Source organism: Cydia fagiglandana, chromosome 19 (assembly GCF_963556715.1).
Source record: "Cydia fagiglandana chromosome 19, ilCydFagi1.1, whole genome shotgun sequence".
Classification (NCBI taxonomy): Eukaryota; Metazoa; Arthropoda; class Insecta; order Lepidoptera; family Tortricidae; genus Cydia; species Cydia fagiglandana.
The window spans coordinates 12,649,718-12,674,678 of record NC_085950.1 but is presented as its reverse complement, the minus strand read 5'-3'; the positions used below and the strand labels follow the sequence as shown (position 1 = coordinate 12,674,678).

Sequence of the window (24,961 nt, the reverse complement as noted above, 5' to 3'; positions counted from 1 at the left end):
GAGAAATAATTTTGCATTTTAAGGCTCTTGTAGTTGACGCATTTTATAATTTGTTGCATCTCTTGGTAATTATTGTACATTGTATCGAAAATGCGATTTCTTACAAAACGCATCGTTTAAGGGTCTCCCCTGATATATCGACGCGCATTCGGCAAAAGCCGATAGGAAAAAGCTTTATGTCCACGCAATAAGAGCGAAAAAGCCGTCGACGCGTCGGCAGGCGCCAGCCGATGCGAGCCGAGCCGAACGACGACTTTTTCGCTCTTATTGCGTGGACATAAAGCTTTTTCCTATCGGCTTTTGCCGAATGCGCGTCGATATATCAGGGGAGACCCTATAGTCCGTTTATTTTAGCATTAGAAAGAACTTCGCAGAAGTAAGCTTGTTGTTCCAAATCCGGCACTTGTAGCGGTAATAATTTGAAGTAAATTATATGTATTGACCATGCTACATTAGATAATTCAATAATTATTAACAATTAAAGAGCCTGACAAAAACTGCACGCTTGCTTCTATGGAGTTCTTTCTAATGCTAAAAAAACGAACTATAAGGGTCATTCTCAAAAAATATGTTGCGATCTAATTGCCACGACCCATACAAAATGTATGAAAAGAGTAGTGGTAATGGGGTTAGCAACTGTCAAAGCTTTTCATAGATGGCGCCATCATAGCTTGTCCCTTTCTCTACGAGATTTGGCTTAAAGAGCTGGCATCCAGGGTATTAAAAAACAAAAAAACACTATTCTAGGAATTGACAGGGCAAGCTATGATGGCGCCATCTGCTAAAAACTGCGACCGACCAACCCCATTAGACGCAAACGCAGACATATTCTCCCTAAATAACCCTTAAATGAGTCTTTAAAACGCGTCCGTTAATAATTACTCCAAGTTGTGTTTATCAAATCGTACTGTCAATGATTTCATTAACTATAAGTACTATAACTCCCACAGGTCCCGTCCTGCTTCCCAGCGCCGTGTCTGTCAGCTCAAGCGTCATCAACCACGGCGTCTCCCTCCCAGTCGTGAAGCCCATCATTACCGCGCCCATCATAACCGCGCCCATCATCAGAACCCCCATCATCAGCGCTCCCATCATCCGCTCCCCTATCGTTGCGCCCCTCGGCCTCTCCGGGCTTGGACTCGGCCTCGGCCTCTCCGGGCTTGGACTCGGCCTCGGCGGTCACGGCTGGCACTGATAAGTGACGACATCTCTCAATATTGAAACGATATTGCTTTCTTGAGCCTGTTACTGTATATATTGGCAAATATAATCTTGTTTTTATTGCTTTGTTTTATTGAGCACAGTCAAGATTGGAGTTGAAGCGTGGTGAGGAAGGTTAGTGTAGATTTTAAATGGATTAATCTGATTTCAATGTGAAAATTAGACTAAGCACAATGCTCATTTCATATTTTCTAAAAAACTTGACTTATTTTATAAAGTTTTACGGTATATTCCCATGTGTCCCTGGCATAGATGGGAATAGGGAGCATTGATATGAATCATTCCCCTCTGTCCACGCCTCACATGGGCGAGGACAAATGGGAATGCACCAGTTTTACTCAAAGCTCGGAGGTCAACAGTCAAGTCTGTCAAGTCCCTGGTAGATCCTGGTTTCAAACGTGACAGTGACCTTATGTCGTTTTATGTTTATCTTCTTCAGCATTGCTGTAATTAAATCATTTCAAACAGACGTACAAAGATAACATTAAATTTAAGGTACAAAATGGCGGTTCAAATCAAGATGGCGCTGATGTTCTTGCTGGCGGCGCGTGCGCTCGGTGGCCATGACGAAGACAATATTGACGACGATGACAGTACGTTACAAATTTACAAAATTATGCGTGTAGAGTCGAACCAAGAAAAGTCTGCAGCGGATTTGATAGCTATTAACCATACCATCTCTATCTAAGCCATACCACCATCCATATTACCATCTCTGTCTAAGTGTCTACTGTCTCTCCAATTAAACATCCAAGGAAGATCTTGTTAACAATAAATCTACGTATATACAGGGCGTCCCACGGCTATGCCACATGGAGGAAAAGTACCCTCAATATTGTAGATGGAACATTTTACTGAAAGAAGACATTATTTTAATTTAAAAAACAATTTAAACTGCATTCATAGATTTTTAAATAATTACATGGTTGAACCGGGAATCAAACCCGCTACATCAGAAAAAAATCATCCTGTAGCTTTATCATACCGATCGAAAGGCATCATCATAAGGATTATTTTTTGCTAAATAACATAGTGTCAGAAACAAAAGGAAGACCATGAATTTTAACATTTGATGTGAAATTTAGCGAAATAATCAAAAGAGTGCGGCTATGTATTCAACAGATTGAGACTCATTTTGAGGATTAATAAATTAAACTGATTAATTTGGAATTAAAAATGTTAAAATTCATGGGCTTCCTTTTATTTCTGACACTATGTTATTTAGCAAAAAATAATCCTTATGATGAAGCCTTTCGATCGGTATGATAAAGCTACAGGGTGATTTTTTTTCTGATGTAGCGGGTTTGATTCCCGGTTCAATCATGTAATTATTTAAAAATCTATGAATGCAGTTTAAATTGTTTTTTATATTAAAATAATGTCTTCTTTCAGTAAAATGTTCCATCTACAATATTCAGGGTACTTTCCCTCCATGTGGCATAGCCGTGGGACGCCCTGTATTATGTCAGTGTAAATGCTCCAGGTATTACATACTACATACTGGCTTTAACTGTGAACATTTTCATATGTCGGAGGAAATAAAGCCAAACAATATCAGTATTAAAATACTTCAAAAAAACTAATAGAGGAAGTTCTATAAATTCGTGTATTAGTGTCCATAGTTACACTCTATTCCAATGAAAACGGGGCGCTTTGTATGTACTGAGTTTTCATAAATCATAAATTTTAATTGCTCTCAAGTGTAGATGATCGCAATTTGTAGGTGAATAACAATTTCGCACTTCCTTCCTTCAATTTTAATAACGGACAAGACTTATTAAGTTCTAATTCATTCATCAAATTATCATAATTGAATAATGATTAGGTATTTCATGAACGGTACGAATCTATCTATTTTATATGTATATATATTTTGGGGATCTCGGAAACGGCTCTAACGATTTCGATGAAATTTGCTATATGGCGTTTTGGGATAAGACCTAGCTAGATCGATTTATCGACCATAAATCGATCTAGCTAGGTCTTATCTCTGTAAAAACGCGCATTTTTGAGTTTTTATATGTTTTCCGAGCAAAGCACGGTGTCCCAGATATTGATTATGATTCTTATGTGATGTCTTAGTTTTTACTGAGGTCTAAATAGCCTGCCTCCGGCTATTTATACCTACTTTACTTGTAGTGATGATGATGATGATGATGATGATGACTTGTAGTAGTAGTAGTAGTAAAATACTTTTCTCAAACATGCAATGAAATATTGATGTTATGTTCCTTATAATAGGCTGCGAAGTATGGCGTTTCAGGTGCGGCTAGGACAAAAGGTATTTAATGGAATTTCATACAAATCTTGCAGGCCTAGGCCGGCAAAGTCCTCTTTTTAGGGTTCCGTACCCAAAGGGTAAAACGGGACCCTATTACTAAGACTTCGCTGTCCGTCCGTCCGTCCGTCCGTCCGTCCGTCCGTCCGTCCGTCCGTCTGTCACCAGGCTGTATCTCACGAACCGTGATAGCTAGACAGTTGAAATTTTCACAGATGATGTATTTCTGTTGCCGCTATAACAACAAATACTAAAAACAGAACAAAATAAAGATTTATAACGCACCAACCTCAAACGTCGGCCCGGCCGAACGAAACTCGCGGATTGGACGACTTACCTGCTGCACCGCATGAGCCAATCACAGCTCCGATTCATGACGCACTGCGCGTGACCGACCGTATACAGATACGTTCTCGCCGCTCCCGCGCAGTCCGGCAACCGACGCGATACGATTGATATATGTCTAATGATAATTTGTAAAATCACTACAGTATTTAGTGCTTAATTCTAATAAGTTTCCCATAAGAACATTACGAGTGTAATTATTCAACAGAATACACTTTTTATTCAGTATCGGTGTCGTTTTCACTTTTAAATAGCCTCCTCATCCGAACCCCGAGCTAACTGGCGCTACAAAATGGCGCCCAACGTGGGGCTATAGTGAAAAAGTGGACTTTTGTGCCGTGATTCATTAAAATAAACAATATAGAGTAATAAAATGCCGCCTAAATCAAGGAGAAATCGACGTGTGTCGACGCCGACGCGAGATGACCTCGAGCCCGCTCGAGAAGGTTCTTTCACGAGAGATGACGTCGCGACGCTTGTGGATTCGTTGCAACGGTCGCAAACCAACGCCTTCAGGGAACTGCTGGAAAGCGTCATCACAACCTCTAGGCACCCGTCGTCGTCTACTACATCGACACCGTTTCCTGTAGAAGGAGGAAATTTCTCTCGCTGCAAAGCTCGATTCGCTGGAAATGCGGAAGAGTCCATCGAAGGTTTTATTGACGCCATTGAGGCCTACAAAGATTGTGCCAACATCTCGGACGATAACGCCATTCGTGGGTTATCAATACTACTAACGCATTCAGCCGCAGATTGGTGGCAGGGCATAAAACCGGAGATAACTTCATGGGCCAAAGTCATTGATAGCTTGCGCCATACCTACGGCGACAATCGAGCTCCGCCACGCATTTACCGCGACTTATTTGCTGCGCCACAAGGCGAAGAAAATACTCATGTTTTCGTCGCAAAGTGTAGAGCCCTGTTGGCAAAATTGCCGCGTAGCGAGTTGGCCGAGAAGGTACAATTGGATATGGTGTACGGACTGTTAAACAAACGTATACGCAAACGTGTTAAGAGGGAAGAGTGCGCAACGTTTAAGATATTGTTACAAAAGGCGCGCGCCGTCGAAGAATCGTTGAACGAGAGTACGAACGATACAAAGGCCGCCGCCGCTTCCAAGAACGTGAGCTACGCCTCGCCGAGTCGTCCCGTCGCCGTGTCAAAGCCGCCGCGCGCTACCGCGAGCGCGAGCGCCGCGCCGCCGTCCCGCGAGCCTCGCGCGCCTCCGCCGCGTCGTATAGATGATAACAGTGATAACAATACAGCGTCCGCGTCCGCCGCGAAATCTAAGTCGTATAGTAAGAAGTGCGGGTATTGTAAACGTTACGGCCACGTAAAAGAAGAATGTAGAAAACTAAATAAAGACTCTAGTGGTACGTCTAACGATAAAAATAATAACACATCAGATGTTAATGTCTTACGTTGTTATGGTTGTGGTCAAGTAGGTGTTATACGCGCAAATTGCGAAAAATGTAATGCTACTTTCTGTACTGTCAACTGCAGCATGGATTCGTCCAATCCAGGGTTAAAGGACACTGGTAAGCAGACTAAGAAGCTCTCCCCGGTGAGTAGTACTCTTAACTCTATACCTAAGGTTCAAAATGATAAGCTTGACGAGATCTTTTTGTCTCCCACTGATTTTCGACATGCACTTCCTGCAAATTTCTTTGGTGACGGTTTAGTAGCAAAGCCGGTGTTGCCCCGCGCCGCCGACAGCTCCCAGGATGACCCTGTAGTCGTTCAACAATCGTGCACACTTTTTGCAAAGTCCATTATTGATAACAGTGATAAGCAAGTAAATTGTCCCCGTAGTAAGGAAATGTCATTTTGCACCGTGTCAAATAATATTAGTAACATCCCTGTGCTGCCAGATCAGGTCAATGACGCCAAATCTAGGTTGACTACAGCTGTTTTAGGATCAGCTGATAACAGTAATAAGAATGGTCACAATGTAACTAAATACAGTAAGTCATCTTCGGGTCACAGTATAGATAATTCCAGTAACTCAACCACGCCTTGTGAGGGAATTTTATTTTCAGCTGTGGACTTTTCAGGGACAAACCAGAATGATGAGGACTCCAAGGAGCCTACACCTGGAGCCCTAATGGACCAGAATGACTCTGAGGACCCCGTGTTGGATTTATTTGACATAATGAGGAATACACAAAAAGGCATCAGCGGCCAATTTTAGGGATTGGAATCCTGGACATGCAAGGTATTGCCTTAGTGGATACAGGCGCAAAGAGAAGCTTGGCAAGTCGAAAGCTCTACTCACTGTTACTTGAGAGACAGCAACAGTTCTGCGAGAAGCAAATGAGAGTGACATTAGCCGATGGTGTAACCCGAGTTAGAAATGTGCTCAAAATTACCTTAGATGTCAAAGTGAAGGATAGAGTGATACCTCAAGAGTTCCTGATCTTACCTGAAGCTGAAGAAAATGAAACTTTACTGGGAATCGATTTTCTAAAAGCATCTAGGCTCGACCTGGACTTTGATAACCATACTTGGTGTTTCCCAGGTGGTGAGAAATATCCCATACAGTATGAATCTGACATGCCAACGCAATTGTCAATTGCTGCAAGCAATATACTTCATGCTGAAGAAGGATCAATGCTCAGCGAAGGTGAAAAGATGAAATTAGCCGAAGTGTTAGAGAGGAATAGTGCAGTCTTCAGTCTAGGGGGAGCGCCCACTCCAATTGTTGAACATCATATAGACACAGGAGACCATGCACCTATATCTGTACCTCCATACCGGCTCACACCTGCAAAGAAAGAAATAATGAAAGCGGAGATTGAGAAGATGCTCCGGGAAGGGATAATAGAGGAATGTGAATCTGCATGGACCTCACCAGCAGTTCTTGTCCCTAAGAAGAATAATACTGTCAGATTCTGTGCTGATTATAGAAAGCTGAATAGCGTCACAAACACAGATAACTATCCCTTACCCTTAATTGATGAGCTGCTGCAGTCGACCGGAAGACATTGCTACATAAGTACCATAGATCTGAGATCTGGATACTGGCAAGTCAGTGTGAATCCAGCTGATCGGGATAAGACTTCAGTGATCACACCATTCGGTACCTACCGTTTCGTACGAATGCCATTCGGTTTGAAGAATGCACCTGCAACCTTCCAGCGGTTGATGGATAAGTTCAAATCCGGTGCCAGCTTGCAAAATACTACAGTTCTAGCTTACCTGGACGATCTCCTGGTTATATCTGACAGTTTCGAGAAACACCTGCAAGACCTGCAACTTGTGTTCGACCGACTACGTCAGTTTGGCTTAAGAGCAAACCGAGAGAAATGTGTTTTTGCCTGCAAAGAGGTCAAGTACCTTGGACACCTCATTACCCCTGACGGTATTAAGCCAGATAATGGGAAAGTTGAAGCAATATTAGCCATGAAGGAGCCAACCAATCTCAAGCATCTCCGGACATTTCTCCAAACCTGCGCTTGGTTCAAAAAATTTGTTCCAAATTTCTCAGCGGTAGCTCAGCCGCTTACCAAGCTTACAAAGAAAAATGAACCATGGAAATGGCAAGAAGAGCAACAACAGGCTTTTACGGAGCTCAAGACCAGATTAACTTCTGCTCCAATCCTGGTGCAAGCGGATTACAGCAAACAATTTATTCTACGGACTGACTCGAGTAACTATGCTCTTGGAGCTTGTCTTATGCAAGGCGAAGGACATGATGAGCGCCCCATTGAGTATGCCAGCAGGCTGCTCACTCCAGCAGAACGCCGTTACAGCACAACTGAGAGGGAGTGTTTAGCTGTGATCTGGGCGGTTGAGAAGTACCGGCCCTATATTGATGGTCATACAGTTTTAGTGAAGACGGATCATCAGCCGTTGAAATGGCTGTTGACTCACAAGTCACCAAGTGGTCGCCTTATCCGGTGGGCACTTAAACTGCAAGGTTTTGACATCAAATATGAATACACACCTGGAAAGGCCAATGTCATAGCAGACACATTGAGTCGACCTGTCTGCGATGAAAACTCCAAAGAAGAATGTGGAGTCTGCTCTATTATTATTGATATTCCACAAGTTAACCCGACGGAACTACGTACTGCACAGCTCGAAGATCCAGAAGTCGCCAAGATTATTCAAGACCTGGAAGACTCTGATCCTATTAACTCGACCAGATGGCTAGAGAGAGGATATGTAATGGCCCAAGGGATTCTCTACTATTACAATCCCAACTCTGAGTCGGAGGAAGCTCAGCTGGTAGTACCTAACTCTATGAAGGAGGCCGTCCTAAAAGAGTACCACGACGCCCCAACAGCTGGTCATCAGGGCGTGGAAAGGACTCTCGCACGCATCTGTCAAAAGTATTACTTTACAGGAATGCGCAAGTACATCACGGAATATTTAAAACTATGTGAAGAATGCCAACGTTACAAGATAAGTAACCAGAAGCCTATGGGACTACTACAGACCCCAGTGCTTAATCAAAGAGGAGAGGTGTTAGCTATAGACCTCTTTGGCCCTCTACCTGAAGGAGATAATGGAGAGAAATGGGTGCTGCTCATCGAGGACACGGCTACACGCTGGGTGGAGCTGATAGCCCTCAAGGACGCCACAGCAGAAGTCTGCGCTCCAGCCCTTATCGAGCAGTACTTCCTACGGTATGGATTCCCAAGAAGAGTCATTTCTGACAACGGAGTTCAGTTTGTCTCAGCTGTGATGCAGCAGACCATGTTCTTGCTGGGAATCAAGCAGAATTTAATACCACTCTATCATCCTGAGGCCAACCCTGCAGAACGCAAGAATAGAGACCTCAAGATTCAACTCTCTATTTTAGTGAAGAACAATCATCGTGCGTGGCCCAAGTTCCTGCCAGCGATCAGGTTCTCGATGAATAGTGCTCTTTGTGCCACCACTGGATGCAGTCCAGCTCACATGATGTTCGCTCGAGAGATGAGGACTCCTTTTGATGCCCAACGTGATTTAAAGGCTATTCTGTCAACAGAAAACTTTCTGCCGCAAATAACTCCTTACTTGAAGAAGTTTCTCGAAAACTGGGATGTTATAAAGGAGAAAGCTGTACGCCAGCAGGACCAGAAGAAAAGCGACGCTGATCAGCACCGACGGCAGTCACCTTTGTTTTGCGTTAATGACCTAGTTCTGGTAGACACTCATTTGCTTAGTAACGCTTCTAAAGGTTTAACAAAGAAATTCATGCCCAAACGGGATGGTCCCTATCGCATTAGTAAAATAATTAGTCCAACTTCTTATGTTATAGCTGACGTACAAACCAATACCGACCTAGGTAAATACCATAGTTCTGATTTGACACCATTCACACCAGGTCAAGGTATTCCTTCGGTGCCTGTCCAACCACGGCGACTACGGGGTCGCCCTCGTAACTTAGCGCGAGATGATAGTGTTACCAAGTCCCCAACGGGTCGTTCTGGGAACTTGGAGGGGGAGTGTATAAAGCACCAACCTCAAACGTCGGCCCAGCCGAACGAAACTCGCGGATTGGACGACTTACCTGCTGCACCGCATGAGCCAATCACAGCTCCGATTCATGACGCACTGCGCGTGACCGACCGTATACAGATACGTTCTCGCCGCTCCCGCGCAGTCCGGCAACCGACGCGATACGATTGATATATGTCTAATGATAATTTGTAAAATCACTACAGTATTTAGTGCTTAATTCTAATAAGTTTCCCATAAGAACATTACGAGTGTAATTATTCAACAGAATACACTTTTTATTCAGTATCGGTGTCGTTTTCACTTTTAAATAGCCTCCTCATCCGAACCCCGAGCTAGCTGGCGCTACAGATTTAAATGGGGCTCCCATACAACAAACGTGATTTTTGACCAAAGTTAAGCAACCTCGGGAGGGGTCAGTATCAGTACTTGGATGGGTGACCGTTTTCTTTTTGCTTTTTTTTGTTTTTTTTTTTGCATTATGGTACGGAACCCTTCGTGCGCGAGTCCGACTCGCACTTGCCCGGTTTTTTTAATTTTCATTTCACAGATATTTGTGACACAGCATCGTGGCATTCATCCATTAAAAAAAAACTAGAGGCAGTATTGGCTTTATGGTTCGTAATGACACTGCCACTACGCCTATAAAAAAAACAAAAAACAATGTTTGCTATAATTTGCAGTTTTATTTGTATAAAATCAACATGAACTTAATAAATAATACATTATTAACCAAATTTTATAATTTTAAATTATAAATTTAACTACACAAGTACACAAATAAAAACATATAAAATATTTCATCTAAACGTTAGCGGTAAAAACGTCTACTCAAACACGCGTAGTTATTTTTTTTAACTTGTTATGGAGGTAAAGTTGAAAAATTTTCATTCTGTTTTATTGGATTTATGGTGCGTTGTTGATTTTTTTACTTTAATATGAGTTCCGACGAAATAATGAAATTAATTGTAATCGAAGGTGTTGGAATTGGCAGCGTAAGCAGAATTGATTTTTAATAACTTGCTGCCTCTGCCGCCAAGTCAAAGACGAAGTATGTATAAGGTTGCTTATGGCAATTTTATTATTTGAGAAACTAAGAAAAATGGCTTACAGTTTATTAGAAACAGTTTTGTGGCATATTTTAAATGAATGTAACTACAAATTCGTCAACACTGTGGAAATTATACTTATTTACTCCATGCATAAAGCAACGATGTATGTGAAACATGATATCAACATGAAAGGCTATGTAAACTTATGTGACGAAAACGACAGTCAGACGGATACAAGGCGAAAAACCAAAGATACATGAAAATATACGGGTAGTAAAAATACACGACTCGTGTAAAACATACGCGTGATAATGATATAGGTACGTGTTGGTTATATTTTGGGTGTAGTTTACTTTTAGTTTTTTCTATAAATAAAACTTGGGTTTCGTGGATTTTTTATTTCATTGCATGTTTGAGAAAAGCACTATACATACCTCGGCGGGAAATGGAGTTGCCCGCGCTCAGACCTATCCGGCCTCGCTTCGCTCGGCCGTCTATATGTCTTCGGCCGGCAACCCCTTTCGTCCCGGCCTCTGTAGTAATGTACTATTATTGTACAAAAATCAAAACAGGACAGGAAAAATAACATTCGTCATTAGTACAAAGGCGAACTTATCCCTTTGAGGGATCTCTTCCAGTTAACCTTTGAGCAATTGAGGGAGAATTGGATTGGAGGGTGGATTGAATATAATTTAGGAAAGTAGTTGTTACGCCCGATTAATACCGACTTGTTGCCTCCCCTGTCACACTTACGTACAAATTTACAAGTGCGACAGAGAGGCAACACGTTTCGCGGTAGGCCCTCTGCACCGCGCCCGATTGGCGTGACGTTGGCGACCAATAATTTTAGCAGCTGCAGAGTTGTAGATATGGTTGAGTCTAGGGCATGCAATATCAGTCTCGGGAAAGGTTTCAAATTTCCCGGGATTGGGTCAGGAACAGTTCCGAGAAATCCCGGGAATTCGGGAAATTTCGGGAAAATTAAAAAAGTTAACATTTTGATTGAATTGATTATAACAAAATGATTAATTAATATTTCTATTAGTTTTTAAACTAAATCATACTTAACGGTTTTTATTTCGACTAAAATATACCTATCTATGATGTCATTAGTCAAATTCAGACGTTTTCTAAGATTCAACTAACTAACTAACTAATACGGCTCAGCAACCCAAAAAGGGTTTTGGCCTCCGAAACGAAAGCACGCCACTTTTCCCGATCCTGCGCCGTTTCCTGCCAATTATCGGCTTAAAGCTGACACAGATCTGCTTCCACACTGTCTCCCCAGTGGTACTTGGGCCGACCTACCGGGCGGCCACCAGTCGGTCTTCCCAGGTATGCCCACTTGGTAGCCCGATCCTCTCCCAATCTTAACAGGTGACCGAACCAGCGAAGTCTGTGGGATTTCGTTTCGCCGATGATATTGGGTCCGGCCACCAACTCCTCGATTTCGCCGTTCTCCCGTATCCTCCACGTGCCGTTGTCTCTTTTGATAGGTCCCAGGATCTTACGAAAGGTCTTTCTTTCCGCTACCAGGAGCTGACTTTCCTCTTTTTGTGTTAGTGTTCAGGCCTCGCACCCATACATAAGGATTGGTCGGATAACGGTCTTATATATCCTTAACTTAGTATTTCTGCTGAGAATCCTGGACATCAACACTTTATGGAGGGCTGCGCTGCATCGCATGGCGTTTTAGATGCGAATATTGATCTCCTCCTACCCCCAACATGGAGACTTCCGCGCTGAACTCGTGTATTTTTGTAGAGCTTCGTGTATTCAGTTTTTGACCGGTTAATCCTGTGACCTATCCTAGGGGCCTTTCGCTCCAAGACACTGGCTGCCTGTACTACTTCATCGCGGCTTTCCCCTAATAAAGCCAGGTCGTCCACGTACCCTATCACTTTGTGCTTGCCGCTCAATTCCAGCCTTATGTCCAACGTTAACACTTTTCGGACAACATTTTCAAGGGTTAAGTTGAAGAGCACGAGTGATAAGGTATCTTCCTGCTTTAGACCGGTCATCACCTTGAATTCCTCGGTCAGCTTACCGCCTACCCTGACACGCATCCTACTCTCTTTTGTTGCTGTACTACTAGTTTTCTAGGGAGGTACTCTCCCACTTCTTCTTCATAATCTCTTTGAGCAAGAAAATCTGGTCCGTCGTGCTGCGGTTTCTGCGGAAACCACATTGGTAATCCCCAAGGATTCTTTCAGAATATGGTTCCAGCCTCTTGAGCAGTACGTTGGACAAAACTTTGTACGCTGTATTGAGTAAAGCGATTCCTCGATAGTTTGAGCATCTCTTTTTCAAGCCTTTTTTGTGGACTGGACAGATGACACTAACGTTCCATTCGTGTGGCTGTTCCTCTAGCTCTCATTTGCTGGTAATATGAGGGTAAATAACTGATCGCATCTAAACTCTGTCACTTAAACTCTTCTTCACTTAAGATCTTAATCGGTTACAAATGTAACCAGTCGAAGAAAACGTACTCATATACCATTGCTCTGTTGAACAAAGTATTGTTTTAGAAAAAATATATATATACATGTATATACATACATATATATATATTTTTTTCTATATATATGTATGTACAACATAATTTCGGCTTGTAGCCAATTCGCAATTAGACATAAATCGATATAACATATCAATTATAAATTTCCCGAAATTTCGATATTTTCCCGGGAATTTTGTTTCCAGTTCCGATACTGGCTGAAAGTGCCCGTTCCCGGGAATTCTCGAGAAAAATCAGTCTCGGGAATTCCCGGGAGCATGCCCTAGTTGAGTCGCCATCAGATATATCGGAGCGGCCAAGGTGCTCACAAATATCTGAGCACGCCTTTATTGTCAAGGCGTTAGAGTGCGTGTTCATATATTGTGACACATTAATTGTGATCATGTTTTAGTGGATGCCCAAACGATGTCGCGCCGTGCATGGCAATACGTAGGTGTTCCCGTTGAGGCGATGGCGAGAAGAAGCGACACGAAAGAATCGGAACCCTCCAGTGAGAGCCGTGAGTATATACATGACGGCGGCCGATCGTAAGATTAGGCAGATCGTAATGTTCCTGTGTAATGTTATGACGATAGTCACATTAAACCAATATATAGGTAGGATAGGTTCGTTAGGTTGCTTCATATGCCCGAAGGGCAAACTGTCCAGAAATAGGAGCCCCGCTGCTCCGTCGACTCAGATGAGTCAAAGATTTTCACGTTTCACGATATGCCTAGGAATTTCACGATATGCCTGATCTTACGATCGGCCGCCGACATACATACCATTTACAAGCAGGTGGCTATTCAGGCTATTATATTAGGGCACAGAATAAATAATAGTACTATAGGTACAGAAGACTCACTCCCTAACAAAACGCGTCTGTTACGTCCGCTAGGTGGCGACAGCGCCACGTGCGGCTTATGGCTTTCCCCAAAATTGGGTGGAACTGATGTACTTTTAGCTACCTGTAACAAAGCGACGAAATCGCGGAGTGAGCCACACCTGATTAGGGTGCCGTCTCACTGAGCAAGGGAGGATCCAGCTTTATAGGTTCAGAGTGTCGGAGTCACACGGTTATAATCTAGCAATTTTTTTGCAAATAAAACTATGAAACTTATTTATTGTGACCCAGCCTAGGGTCGCACCCGCCGTCAACAACAACGCCGTGACATAACTCATGCCTCTTACGAACGCTATTTAATCACTTGTTGTGATTTTATGGCAGCTGAATTTACGTTGCCTCAACTGCTTTAAAACTACAGAGTCACCATCAGCAACTCGAACGACGATATTTGAGTTATCAACCACCTCTACAAGCACGACCGAAATGGCGTCGACAACAACAACCGAAGCCCCCATAATCCCCCCGCTGCACCCGCGCTACCGACGCATCTACAACTCGGATGAGACGGCCAGGATAGAGGAATACCCGTACCTGGCCGCTGTTTTGATGAACAACCAGCTGTGGTGTGGCGGAGCGATTATCAGCTCAGATCTCGTGCTTACGGCGGCGCATTGTCTGCAACTGTGAGTAAAAACTTGGCCCAAGTTTTACACTGCTCTACCGATTAATTGAGCTCACGAATCTCACGATCCAAGGGACGCATTTATGCGTTAGAGGGAACAAGTGATCTTGCTATCTCATTCTACCGCATGGCTGCGTCCCTTGGAGTGGCCGGCGCTGGCCCATCGTGTAGAGGAGCCATAAAACCAATATTTTGGCGGTTGGAATGTTCGAAATCGAAGTATAAATTACCTACAATGGAAAAAGTGTGTCAACAATCACAATATATCAGTCATGCGGAGTTAAACATGGTACAAACAGCAACACTTAACTGTCCATCAGTCAGGTCAGTTAAGAGTGTGGGTTATGTTATGGTACTAGGTACTATGCATTCGTCGTAGTTTTCCAAATTGACAATGCACTGTAGGTATCTAATACTATGATCGGGCGACATTACGTTAGGTTATGGTCCTTGGTTAGGTATAGGCGACGTGGGCCACCGCTAACGGCCTCTCGCGCCCCAATTGTTTACCTACACATGAGTCGGCCACCATAAGGCCTCGCAAAATGTAGCTTGCCCGCATTAAATTTAGGTCTTGCACTATAATCTCATCAATGTTGACTTGACGACCGGTCTGGTCTGGTAGTGACCCTGCCTGCGAAGCCGATGGTCCTGGGTTCGAATCCCAGTAAGGGCATTTATTTGTATGATGATACAGATATTTGTTCCTGATGAGTCATGGGTGTTTTCTATGTATTTAAGTATTTGTATATTATATATATCGTTGTCTGAGTACCCACAACACAAGCCTTCTTGAGCTTACTGTGGGACTTAGTCAATCTGTGTAAGAATGTCCTATAATATTTAAAAAAAATGTAATTCCAGCCAATACAACAACCGCTTCTTCCGAGAGTACGTCAAGATGCTGACCGTCCGCATCGGCTCCAGCAACGCCACGGCCGGCGGCGAGGTCCTACGGGTCGACGAGATCTTCTTCCATCCGAACTACAAGCCGGATACTTTAGCCTTCAACTACGCTGTCGTCAGGTTGCATAAGAATATCACGTTCTCTGCGCTGAACGTGTCCAAGATCGAGTATTCGAAGAGGAAGGATGTGACCATTGATAAGACGATTACGTTCTTGGGATGGGGGTCGGTGCTGGTAAGATAAATTTTAAAGTTTTGACTCTCCGAAAGGACATAATAGTATATCTAGTTTCCTTTGTAATAATTAGGTATGGTAAAAGCATTCCCACGAGTGTCGCTACTATGAAATAGGTACTAAGTAGGTACATTGTAATGAGAATGCAAGGATCCCCTGGTAGAGCATTTCGTAAGCGACACTTTAGATGCTCTATTATTCGTATTTAACTGCCATTGATTTGGTTTAATTAGGTGAATATACCGCGTTTTCTCAGGGAATGGGCGACAAGGGTGGGGCAGTGCTGCTCCAGAAAGTAGATCTTCCCATCTACGATAAGGCAGATTGTATCGACGTCTACGGAAAGTAAGCAGCGTACATATGTATACCTAACTGTCTATGTTACGTTTACCTGTGTCCAAGGGCATTGCCAAAGAGGGCAGGGCGAGGCTCCCCTACGTTAGGCCTACGGGAATATCAACTTACCCACTAACTATTTCATCGACAGGCGACGACAAGTGACGCCCTTCCTGAAAACTTATAACCACTTCAAATCAAGTGCTTTCACTTTACAACATGCTTGAGCGTAATGCCTTGGCGAATTGGAACGAATTTTTAGCAGATTTGTACCTTATGATAGTGACACTATGGCTCACTTTGCAAAAACCAATGCCCCAATAATTAAAATTCACTGTTTTACAGGGAATTGGTCTCGGTTAGCACCTTCTGCGCTGGCTTTATCAGCAAGATCAAGAATGTTTGTAACGTAAGTATGAGGAAACAAAACAGTAGGTAAGGGAAATTACCCTAGGACTAATAGGATTTTCAGAGTGGATGCGAATACCTAATATGGGTCTACCAACTCAAGTACTACATATGTCTTCTACAGTAGAGTCCAATCGTTGGTTAAATTGTAGCTCTAACATTTGTGAATTATGTAAATATGTTAGTGATGTGAGAGTGAGACAACATATGAGACCAATCACACAATATTACACAAAACTTCGAGTACTATAGCACAGTACACTAAGAACAGTAGTGAATCTAAAGCCCGCTCCACACTCGTGCGCGAATCGCGGCGCGAAGCCGCCAACGCGAGTCTGGAGTCGATTGCGCATATCAGCGAACTAGACTCCACACTCGCGTTCGCGGCTTCGCCCGCGATTCACGCGCATAGTCTGGAGGGGGCTTATGGCCGCTCGGCAAGTTATTTGCCTACTCTTGCGTTGGCGCTTAGGGTTGTCACTTTTATTATACCTTGATACTGATACTCGACCCGGCCGCGGCGCCCCGCGCCCTACGGCGGGTTGGTCAACGACACCTTCTCGTAACTCATGAGACCCTGGTACTTGTGTAGCGCTAAATTCAAATTTTAAAGAGTTTTTTTCTCGATTTTAGCCACTGTAGCCTATGGAGACTAACAAGTAACGCTAAGCGGTATTCGTAGGCAATGGATGTTCCTATATTAAGGGTGTCACATGTGCGTTTCTGACTTATGATGCAATTGTTCCTACAATACAATACGACCGCGGCGAGCTGTACTGAGGCCTACCGAGAGCAGACAAATGCGAGCGGGTGGGCAGCGTACTCGAATGCACGCGATCACAGTCGCGTCACGGTACAGCCCACACTGCCGCCACCGTATTCCCCCGTATCTATGCTAATGTGTGCGTGGCAGCGCGTGCGTACACGGCGTCCGGCGCGCACGCACACATTCAAGCCGGCAGCGGCACATTTCTATGAAGATTCACTACTGTTCTTGTACTGTGACTATAGGTACTAAGGATCTTACGTCATATCAACGTAGGATACGTTGATATGGCTAGAGTTAGGCCAAGAAAAGTCTATAGCGATTTTGATAGCCTATCCCTCCCGTCGATATACATACTTTGCATTAAGACTCTCGAATACTGAGTAACAGAGGCCATACCACAGAAATCACAGTAATAGTACTAGGTACAAAAGACTCGCTCTCTACCAAAACGCGTCTCTCACGACCAGGACAGTTATGGCCGCTAGATGGCGACAGCGCCACGCGCGGCTTATGGCTAGGCATCAAAATTGGTGCGGAACGAATGTACCTACTTGTAGCTACCTGTTGCAAAGCGACGAAATACAACCATACCTGACGTCTGTTTCAGCATGACGCCGGCGGTCCAGCCATCATGGACGGCGAGCTGATCGGCATCCTGTCGTTCTCGGCCAAGCGCTGCGACGAGGCCGACAAGCCCGCCGTGTTCGCGAGCACGGGCGCCGCCGCCGACTGGCTCGATACCATTCCGAACATTCGGGGAAAGAGGTGATAGGGTAATTCAGCACGATGTCGGCGGTCCCGCGATCATGGACGGCGAGCTAATCGGCATCCTGTCATTCTCGGCCAAGCGCTGCGACGAGGCCGACAAGCACAAGCCCGCCGTGTTCGCGAGCACGGGCGCCGCCGCCGACTGGCTGGACGCCATTCCGAACATTCGGGGAAAGAGGTGGATAGGGTAATTCAGCACGACGCCGGCGGTCCCGCGATCATGGACGGCGAGCTGATCGGCATCCTGTCGTTCTCGGCCAAGCGCTGCGACGAGGCCGACAAGCCCGCCGTGTTCGCGAGCACGGGCGCCGCCGCCGACTGGCTGGATGCCATTCCGAACATTCGGGGAAAGAGGTGGATAGGGTAATTCGCCAGTAACTGGCCACCCTAAACTAAAATGAATTCTATTTAGCTATAAACAGAATTCATTTTATTAGGTGGCTAGTAATTGAAGGCTGGCCAGTTATTGAAACCCCCATAGGAAGGTACTAAAATGAATCATGTTTATAGGTGAATAGAATTCATTTTTAGTTTAGGGTGGCCAGTTATTGGCCGGTGGCCAGTTACTGGTGAATTACCCTATTAGAAACAGTGTAGATAAAATTATTCGACTGAGAGTAGGTACCTTTAAGGTGAGATCAGACGGTTCACTAGGATGAATGTTCACTCGAGTGAATGTTTCATTTTCCTTTCATTTCACGTTCACACACGGCTGCTGGAAAGATTATTCTTTTTTTTCTTCTTTCACTATGGCGTCGAATGAAGTTGTGCGTCTTGGTATAAGTTTAATTTGTGATCATTTAATAAAGATTTTAACAAACAAGATGCAAAGAAGCGTCTTCGGTAGTGGCTGCGACCTTAGATCGCAAGAAGAAATTTATTTGGAGCCTCGAATACATTGCTGAGAGAACTAGCCGATGAAGATCCGAAATCGTATTGCAATCATTTGCGGATACAAATTTTGCAAGTAATTTTGTAGAACTTCTATTATTAGTAATAGGTCCGTTAATAGCGAAAGAAAACACTTCAATGAGAGTCAGTATAGCTAGATAGTAGGTAGTATTCCCACAGGATTCGAGAAAATATGCAAAATCCGAATGAACGTTCATTTCGTCCATTTCGAAAATATCCAACATTGTTGGATTCTTTCACTAATGAATTCATTTTTGGTTCATTTTGTGTTCAGACGTGTCACTTTGAGTGAAAGATGAATAATGAAACTAGAAAATGAACCGTCTGATCCCACCTTTAGCAGCAGAAGTAGCTATGCGGGCAAGGTATACAAATTTACAAAATGACCTAATGTCACCATTATTGTTACAGAAAATGAGCGTGTGCAGATCATTTGAACACCTGACCCTGCTCAGCTATCTCTACATCTGACTTTAGTACAGTCGCCAGATATATCGGAGCTGCCGAGGTGCTCACAAATATCTGAACGCGCCTCTATTGTCAAGGCGTTAGAGTGCGTGTTCAGATATTTTAGAGCACCTTGGCCGCTCCGATATATCTGATGGCGACTGTACCTACAAATATTGTGATATTCTTCTTTTACAGCGACGACCTCGTGCACGGCTGGATGAACGACATGCAATGAAACAATAATAAAACATAAATCAATATATTTGCTCTAATACTGTACAGGCCAGTTTCCATTCCACTACACAAAAATCAAAAATCCATTTTATTTAACATTATATATTTCTAAATAACATACAACATTGAACATACATGGGAAGTTCGTAGCGGATCTCCGTATATATTTCATGGAATGATATCGAGCTGATTCCAAACACTAAACTTCAATATTATTAAATACGTAAACCCAAGCGTTGTATATACAGCGGCGGCCATTTTGACGCTTTAATATTCAAGATGGCGGCTGACGTGACAGCTGTCAGATTAGTTAAGATGGCGGCTATCTGTGGCAGCTGTTAGGAAAATGGCGGGTAACTGGTAGGCGCTCGCGTAGTAATAATAATTTATGCGATAATTTAACGTAGAACGGCTAGCCTATTACTTAGCGCGGTAGTTGACGTGCAGCTCTGGCTTAATGTCGTACACCAGGTTTAGGATATCTTTGATCACCTGGAAATAGAAACATTCATGATGAGTATGCGGAACTTCAGGAGCATTGAAAATTGGACTTTGCTTAAAATATAGTGCCCAGTATGATTGCTGTCGTGGTAAAAGATATATAAACTAATACAGGAACATCTAATCCATAGACATTTCAACCTAGGTTATTTATTAGGACTACAGAGTCGCTTGAACTAAACTTGGCATAGACTATAGTTCGTTTTTTTTAGCATTAGAAATAAGGTAAACAATCTTGATGTGTCTTATAATTGAAAAAACACATTTTAAAAATAAGTTACGGCAAATATGTAACAATAATTAGTCTAATACGATCATTTATATTCTTCTGCTTTCATAAATAATAGTTACTGATTTATAAAAAGCGTTTTTCAATTAAAAGACATGTCAAGATCGCTTACCTTCTTTCAAGTTCTTTCTAATGCTAAAAAAACGAACTGTAAGGGCCCCCCCACATCTCGTCGGCGTCTACAATTCTATGGCCGACGTCGACGCAACGTCGACGCAGCGTCGACGTAACTGCGCAGCGACGTCATTTTCCATAGCGCTGGACCGACGCCGACAAACGCCGACGCTCGAAAGACGCCAGATGTGGGGGGGCCCTCGCACTCAAGCAAGCGCAAACGTTACGCGTTTAGGCGTTGTGGTGTACTTATTTTCGTAGTAGACATATAGCTTCAACTCGCTGATTGACGGACAGTACAGACAGTAGGCATCTTCAACAATATCTCAAAAGTCGACATTAACAACCCAAGCTTTTAAAACGGTGACGCCCTCTACACAGGAGCCTCGTAAACAAACTAGCAGAAATACTAGTGCAGCCATTCTCAAAGTGTGTTCCGCGGAACCCTAGGGTTCCACAAAGCCTCTGTTGGGGTTCCGCGAAAATATACTTGTAATAATAAGAAAAGAACCAGCTCTTCTATAGGTATATCTGGTCCACAGTGATAAACGAAAATTTTTAATTTGGGGTTCCGTCAAATATTTCGCTTGCCGAAAGGGTTCCGTCACCAAAAAAGTTTGAGAACTGCTGTAATAGTGAATAAACAAACTAGCGTCAATGTTTTGAAAAACCTACAGGAATGTCAGGTATCGTCTTGTGTCGTCCCATTAGTTTTTCGTCAAGTTCTTAAATCCTATTCTGCTTTCGTAACGCGTTCTACATAGACCGCCACCGACGATTGTGACGAATGTAGAATGGGTGACGAAAGCAGAATAGGACTAATTTAAGAACTTGACGAAAAACGAATGGGACGACCCAAGACGATACCGTGTTAACAACGGTACCTGGTGTTAATGTTTACTTATTGGACCAGCAATGTATAATGAAATGAATGAATTATCAACGTCAGGTGAAAATAGACAACGTGGCGACCCTGCTACGCTACTTAATTAGCGGCACCTCAAATAAAAAGTAAATCCAAACATGTACCTTAAATTCTTCATTTAAAAGTTTATTCAAGATCATTTCGTTTTGAGATACCGCTATTTAGCTTAGTAGGGCCTAGGCCACTATAGTCTTAAATTCTTTTTAATTGGATTTAGAAAATAAATGTAAAGATTTAAAGGGTACTGACCGCATCCTGCTGGGTCTTGACCATCTTGTTCATCTCGTCGATCTTGACTCGGGTCTCGGCGTCGATCTTGGCGGCCACTCCCTCTCGGGTACCCATGTGCTAAAACAATAAACAAAATGGTAAATCGTTTTTATTTTATCTTGTAATTAATTAAAAACCTGACATATGTAATGGCTATGCATCTTAGTTTAAGTTTTGATACAATGTTTTCAATGTCACAGCTGCAAAGAAAATGTCTAATTCTTAATTCTATATTGAGTACCAAGCTTTATTGAAAATCTTATAAGATTTTTTTTATATATTGACATATTGAAGTAAAGGAAAATCTAATAAGAAAATGATCTTTCATCAGTTTCCAATGTTTGACAGTATGTTTTTATCAAAAGTTTTCATTACCAACTGCATGAGCTGAAAGACAATAAGGGAAAATGCTTTTGTCCACCTTAGGTTTCCATCATAAAATTAACATGACAGCACTGGCACCACTTCAAAATTATAAGTTACAAATTTACTATATGTCAGCTTCATCACTTCACCAGAAAGCCGGTCGAAATTTACTTACAAGGTTTGATTATAAACAAGGGCATGTAGTAAGGTTTACTCGGGTAATTCCGAATGTCGAAAACTGTCGGATAATTCCGAAAAGAGACTTTTATTATGATGGAAAGGGTGATTTTCACCTGAATTTCGGAATTATCCGACATTCGGTATTACCCGAATACACCTTAGTAAATAAAAGGTTATACAATAAGGCAATGTTCCTCACCTTGGCCTCGAATTCTTTGAACTGCCTCTCCCGTTCCTGCCTGTACTTCTCCACCTCATCCTGGGCCTCATCCTTGGCCTGCTTTAGGCGTTTCGCTTTTCCTGTAAACAAATATGAAATGTCACGGTCAAATGAGGTAAAACCCAAAAACTTGGTACTTTGAGGCATAATAAATTATTGATTCCAAACTCAATGGTGATATTGATAAATCTCCATATAGATTAACCACATGTCCGGTCCGGACACATGATAAGAGGAAAAAACAAATGGAGCAAAATAATCACTCAATGGTACCCAAGAGAAAGTCAAAGATACAGAGGCAGACCGCTGAGCAGATGGGATGATGACATAAAAAAAGTTGCTGGAGTAACGTGGCATCGAGTGGCAATGGAACGACAAGAATGGAATAGATTGGAGGAGGCCTTTGTCGAGAGACAAACGGATCTACAGAAAGTGGCCAAGGCCCAAATGATAGAATACATATAATGGAAAAGAAATGTTTACTGTAGACTCCGAAATAAAGACTATAAATAATAATAAAAAATAATATAATAATAATAGATTAACCCCAGACAGACTGATCATAGTAGCGATACCTCCTCTACCACAAATATAAGGTAGTTTTATTCCATTTTCGAATCAAAATGTCTTTGCGTGATGCCCGTGTCTTTGAATGGACCAATCACGGCACGGGACTCGCTCACTTCGTCCCCCGCACCCCTGTATTTTTGGCAGCATCAGTTGCATGAAATAATTGCTCTAAGCTCTGTCTAGAGGATTCCTAGTCTATAAGATTAACGTAATGCATTTCCCAAAATATCTGTTGTCTATAACATGGAAAACTTTTTTTTTTAATTATGAATGGGCTTACTCATGGCCACAGACTAGCCGAGGCGTAGACGTGGCCTACAAACTTTGTCAAATCTACAAAACATCAATCAGTAGGTACCAGTACCCATAACATTCATTTGGTTCAAAGAACTCATTTCCTGAAATGAGTAACCGAGTTAATTGTATACTTATTGCAAGGTTATATTCACCTTAACTTGTTATTTGTAAAAAGTCATCTGTTTTAAGAAATTTCAATGGAGAGTGGGTCGATTTACAAACATCTGCAGAATTGTACATAAAGTAAGTCTCTTTAACAAGTTACAAGCTTAAAATTCAAACTATTACCTACTCCCTGAAAGATTTTCAGTCATTAAATTCTTCCCAGTAAAATAAAATTTATAGTTGTAGTGGATAAAGATTAACCCCCTTATTCATAAACATTTACTAAAGTTGACAAGCCGATAATAATCATTTGTCCCTTTCCATCATACTGATACGTCGGAAGGGGACAAACGATTATTATCAGCTTGACAACTTTAGTAAATGTTTATGAATAAGGGGATACATTTTTAAAATGAAACTATCTACCTTCCAATGTATGTTATAAATTATTAGTGATAATAAAGTTAGATTATAAATACGATTATAAGAATCTGCATTTATCATTTCACTTTTTTGTAGATAAATCCATCCATCGCTCCATCCATCCATCATCATCCATCGTAGGCCACGTCTACTCCTCGGCTAGTCTGTGGCCATGAGTAAGCCCATTCATAATAAAAAAAAAAAAACTTCTCAGTTGTAGAAATGATATAATTACCTATCCATACAAATATCCTACATGACTAGAAAATGCTAAAGATATGAGTTAATTATTGTTCTTCAGCAAATAGTAGCAGTATTCATGGCATAATGACTCTTACATCAAGATGTTGAGACTTGAGATGGGATTTACAGATCCATGTCTAACAAGAGGGGTCAAAGTGATCAAAAAGGTATTACATTCTATTGTATTTTGGACTATTTTAGTTAATTGAGCACTCTGGGGACAAGTAAATCGTTATCTAGCAGTACTATTACTCAGGGTCATGTTACTAGATTCTTGATGGACTTGATGTTAAACGTAATCATGTGATCAAATCTAACACAATGATCCCGTATACGCTAAAACCTCGTAAAGATACCAATTAGGCACATTTATCATACGGAACACCAGTAATTAGTAACAAGACTGTAGATATAGGTAGGTATCTACGCATACTAAGGTGGAGACGCAGAGCTCAACCCCAAATACGTAGTAAAATTAGACAATACGAGTAATTTGACTTACGCTTTCTCGCCTCTGAGACTTTCTCGGCCGCCCTCTTCTCAGCAGCCAACAATTGCTGGATCCCCTGGGTTTGACTCGCCATTTCTGCCGATACACAAAAACTATGTCGAGTTAGAATCAAGACCAAGATGAGAATCAATAGGCGCAGAACGGAGATGTGACGAAAGTCATATGATTACTTTAGTTACACCATGTTGTCACGATTGGCGCTGTCAGCGGCTCGTGCTTCGTAACGAATGCGTGAAATGGAACGGTTTCTATCTTGCATTTAATTTTTTGAACGATGATTGCTCATAAGTTACTTTAAATTATGATGTTGAAAATGTAAACTTGTAGCATGTTTTGCAAATGTTCATTGTCGTATCGATATTTGCCAAAATTAAATGTTATTAAAATAGTTTCTTTTGCGTATAATGAACTAAGCATGATACTGTTTGCTTAATTTGTACTAGATGGCATTACCATGGGTTAATTAAATTATTTGCAGGAAATAAAAAAATAAATTAGAAATTGGTTAGTTTGATAAATATGAGGTTATCTCTTCACAATAAATACATTAATTTTAGGT

The 24,961-nt window shown here is 42.3% G+C and overlaps 3 protein-coding genes across 3 annotated transcripts; 2 read left to right on the top strand and 1 right to left on the bottom strand.

Moving 5' to 3' along the window:
• Positions 1–1,155: 1,155 nt before the first annotated feature.
• LOC134674055 (trypsin-7-like) lies at positions 1,156–19,433 on the top strand. Its single transcript, XM_063532105.1, has 9 exons — positions 1,156–1,335; positions 1,717–1,814; positions 13,254–13,361; positions 14,107–14,371; positions 15,235–15,511; positions 15,768–15,856; positions 16,193–16,256; positions 17,989–18,146; positions 19,350–19,433. Exons 2-9 carry the CDS (start codon positions 1,724–1,726, stop codon positions 19,387–19,389), a joined length of 1,092 nt encoding a protein of 363 aa, XP_063388175.1. The 5' UTR covers positions 1,156–1,335; positions 1,717–1,723; the 3' UTR covers positions 19,390–19,433.
• Positions 4,218–6,035, top strand: LOC134674143 (activity-regulated cytoskeleton associated protein 1-like). The gene is made up of 2 exons (XM_063532199.1): positions 4,218–5,217; positions 5,884–6,035. Exons 1-2 carry the CDS (start codon positions 4,218–4,220, stop codon positions 6,033–6,035), a joined length of 1,152 nt encoding a protein of 383 aa, XP_063388269.1.
• On the bottom strand, positions 19,400–24,558 carry LOC134674056 (V-type proton ATPase subunit G). Its single transcript, XM_063532106.1, has 4 exons — positions 24,394–24,558; positions 22,233–22,333; positions 21,467–21,565; positions 19,400–19,880 (listed from the first exon to the last, which is right to left on the bottom strand). The coding sequence occupies exons 1-4, from the start codon at positions 24,473–24,475 to the stop codon at positions 19,809–19,811; spliced, it is 354 nt and encodes a 117-aa protein (XP_063388176.1). The 5' UTR covers positions 24,476–24,558; the 3' UTR covers positions 19,400–19,808.
• Positions 24,559–24,961: the final 403 nt, after the last annotated feature.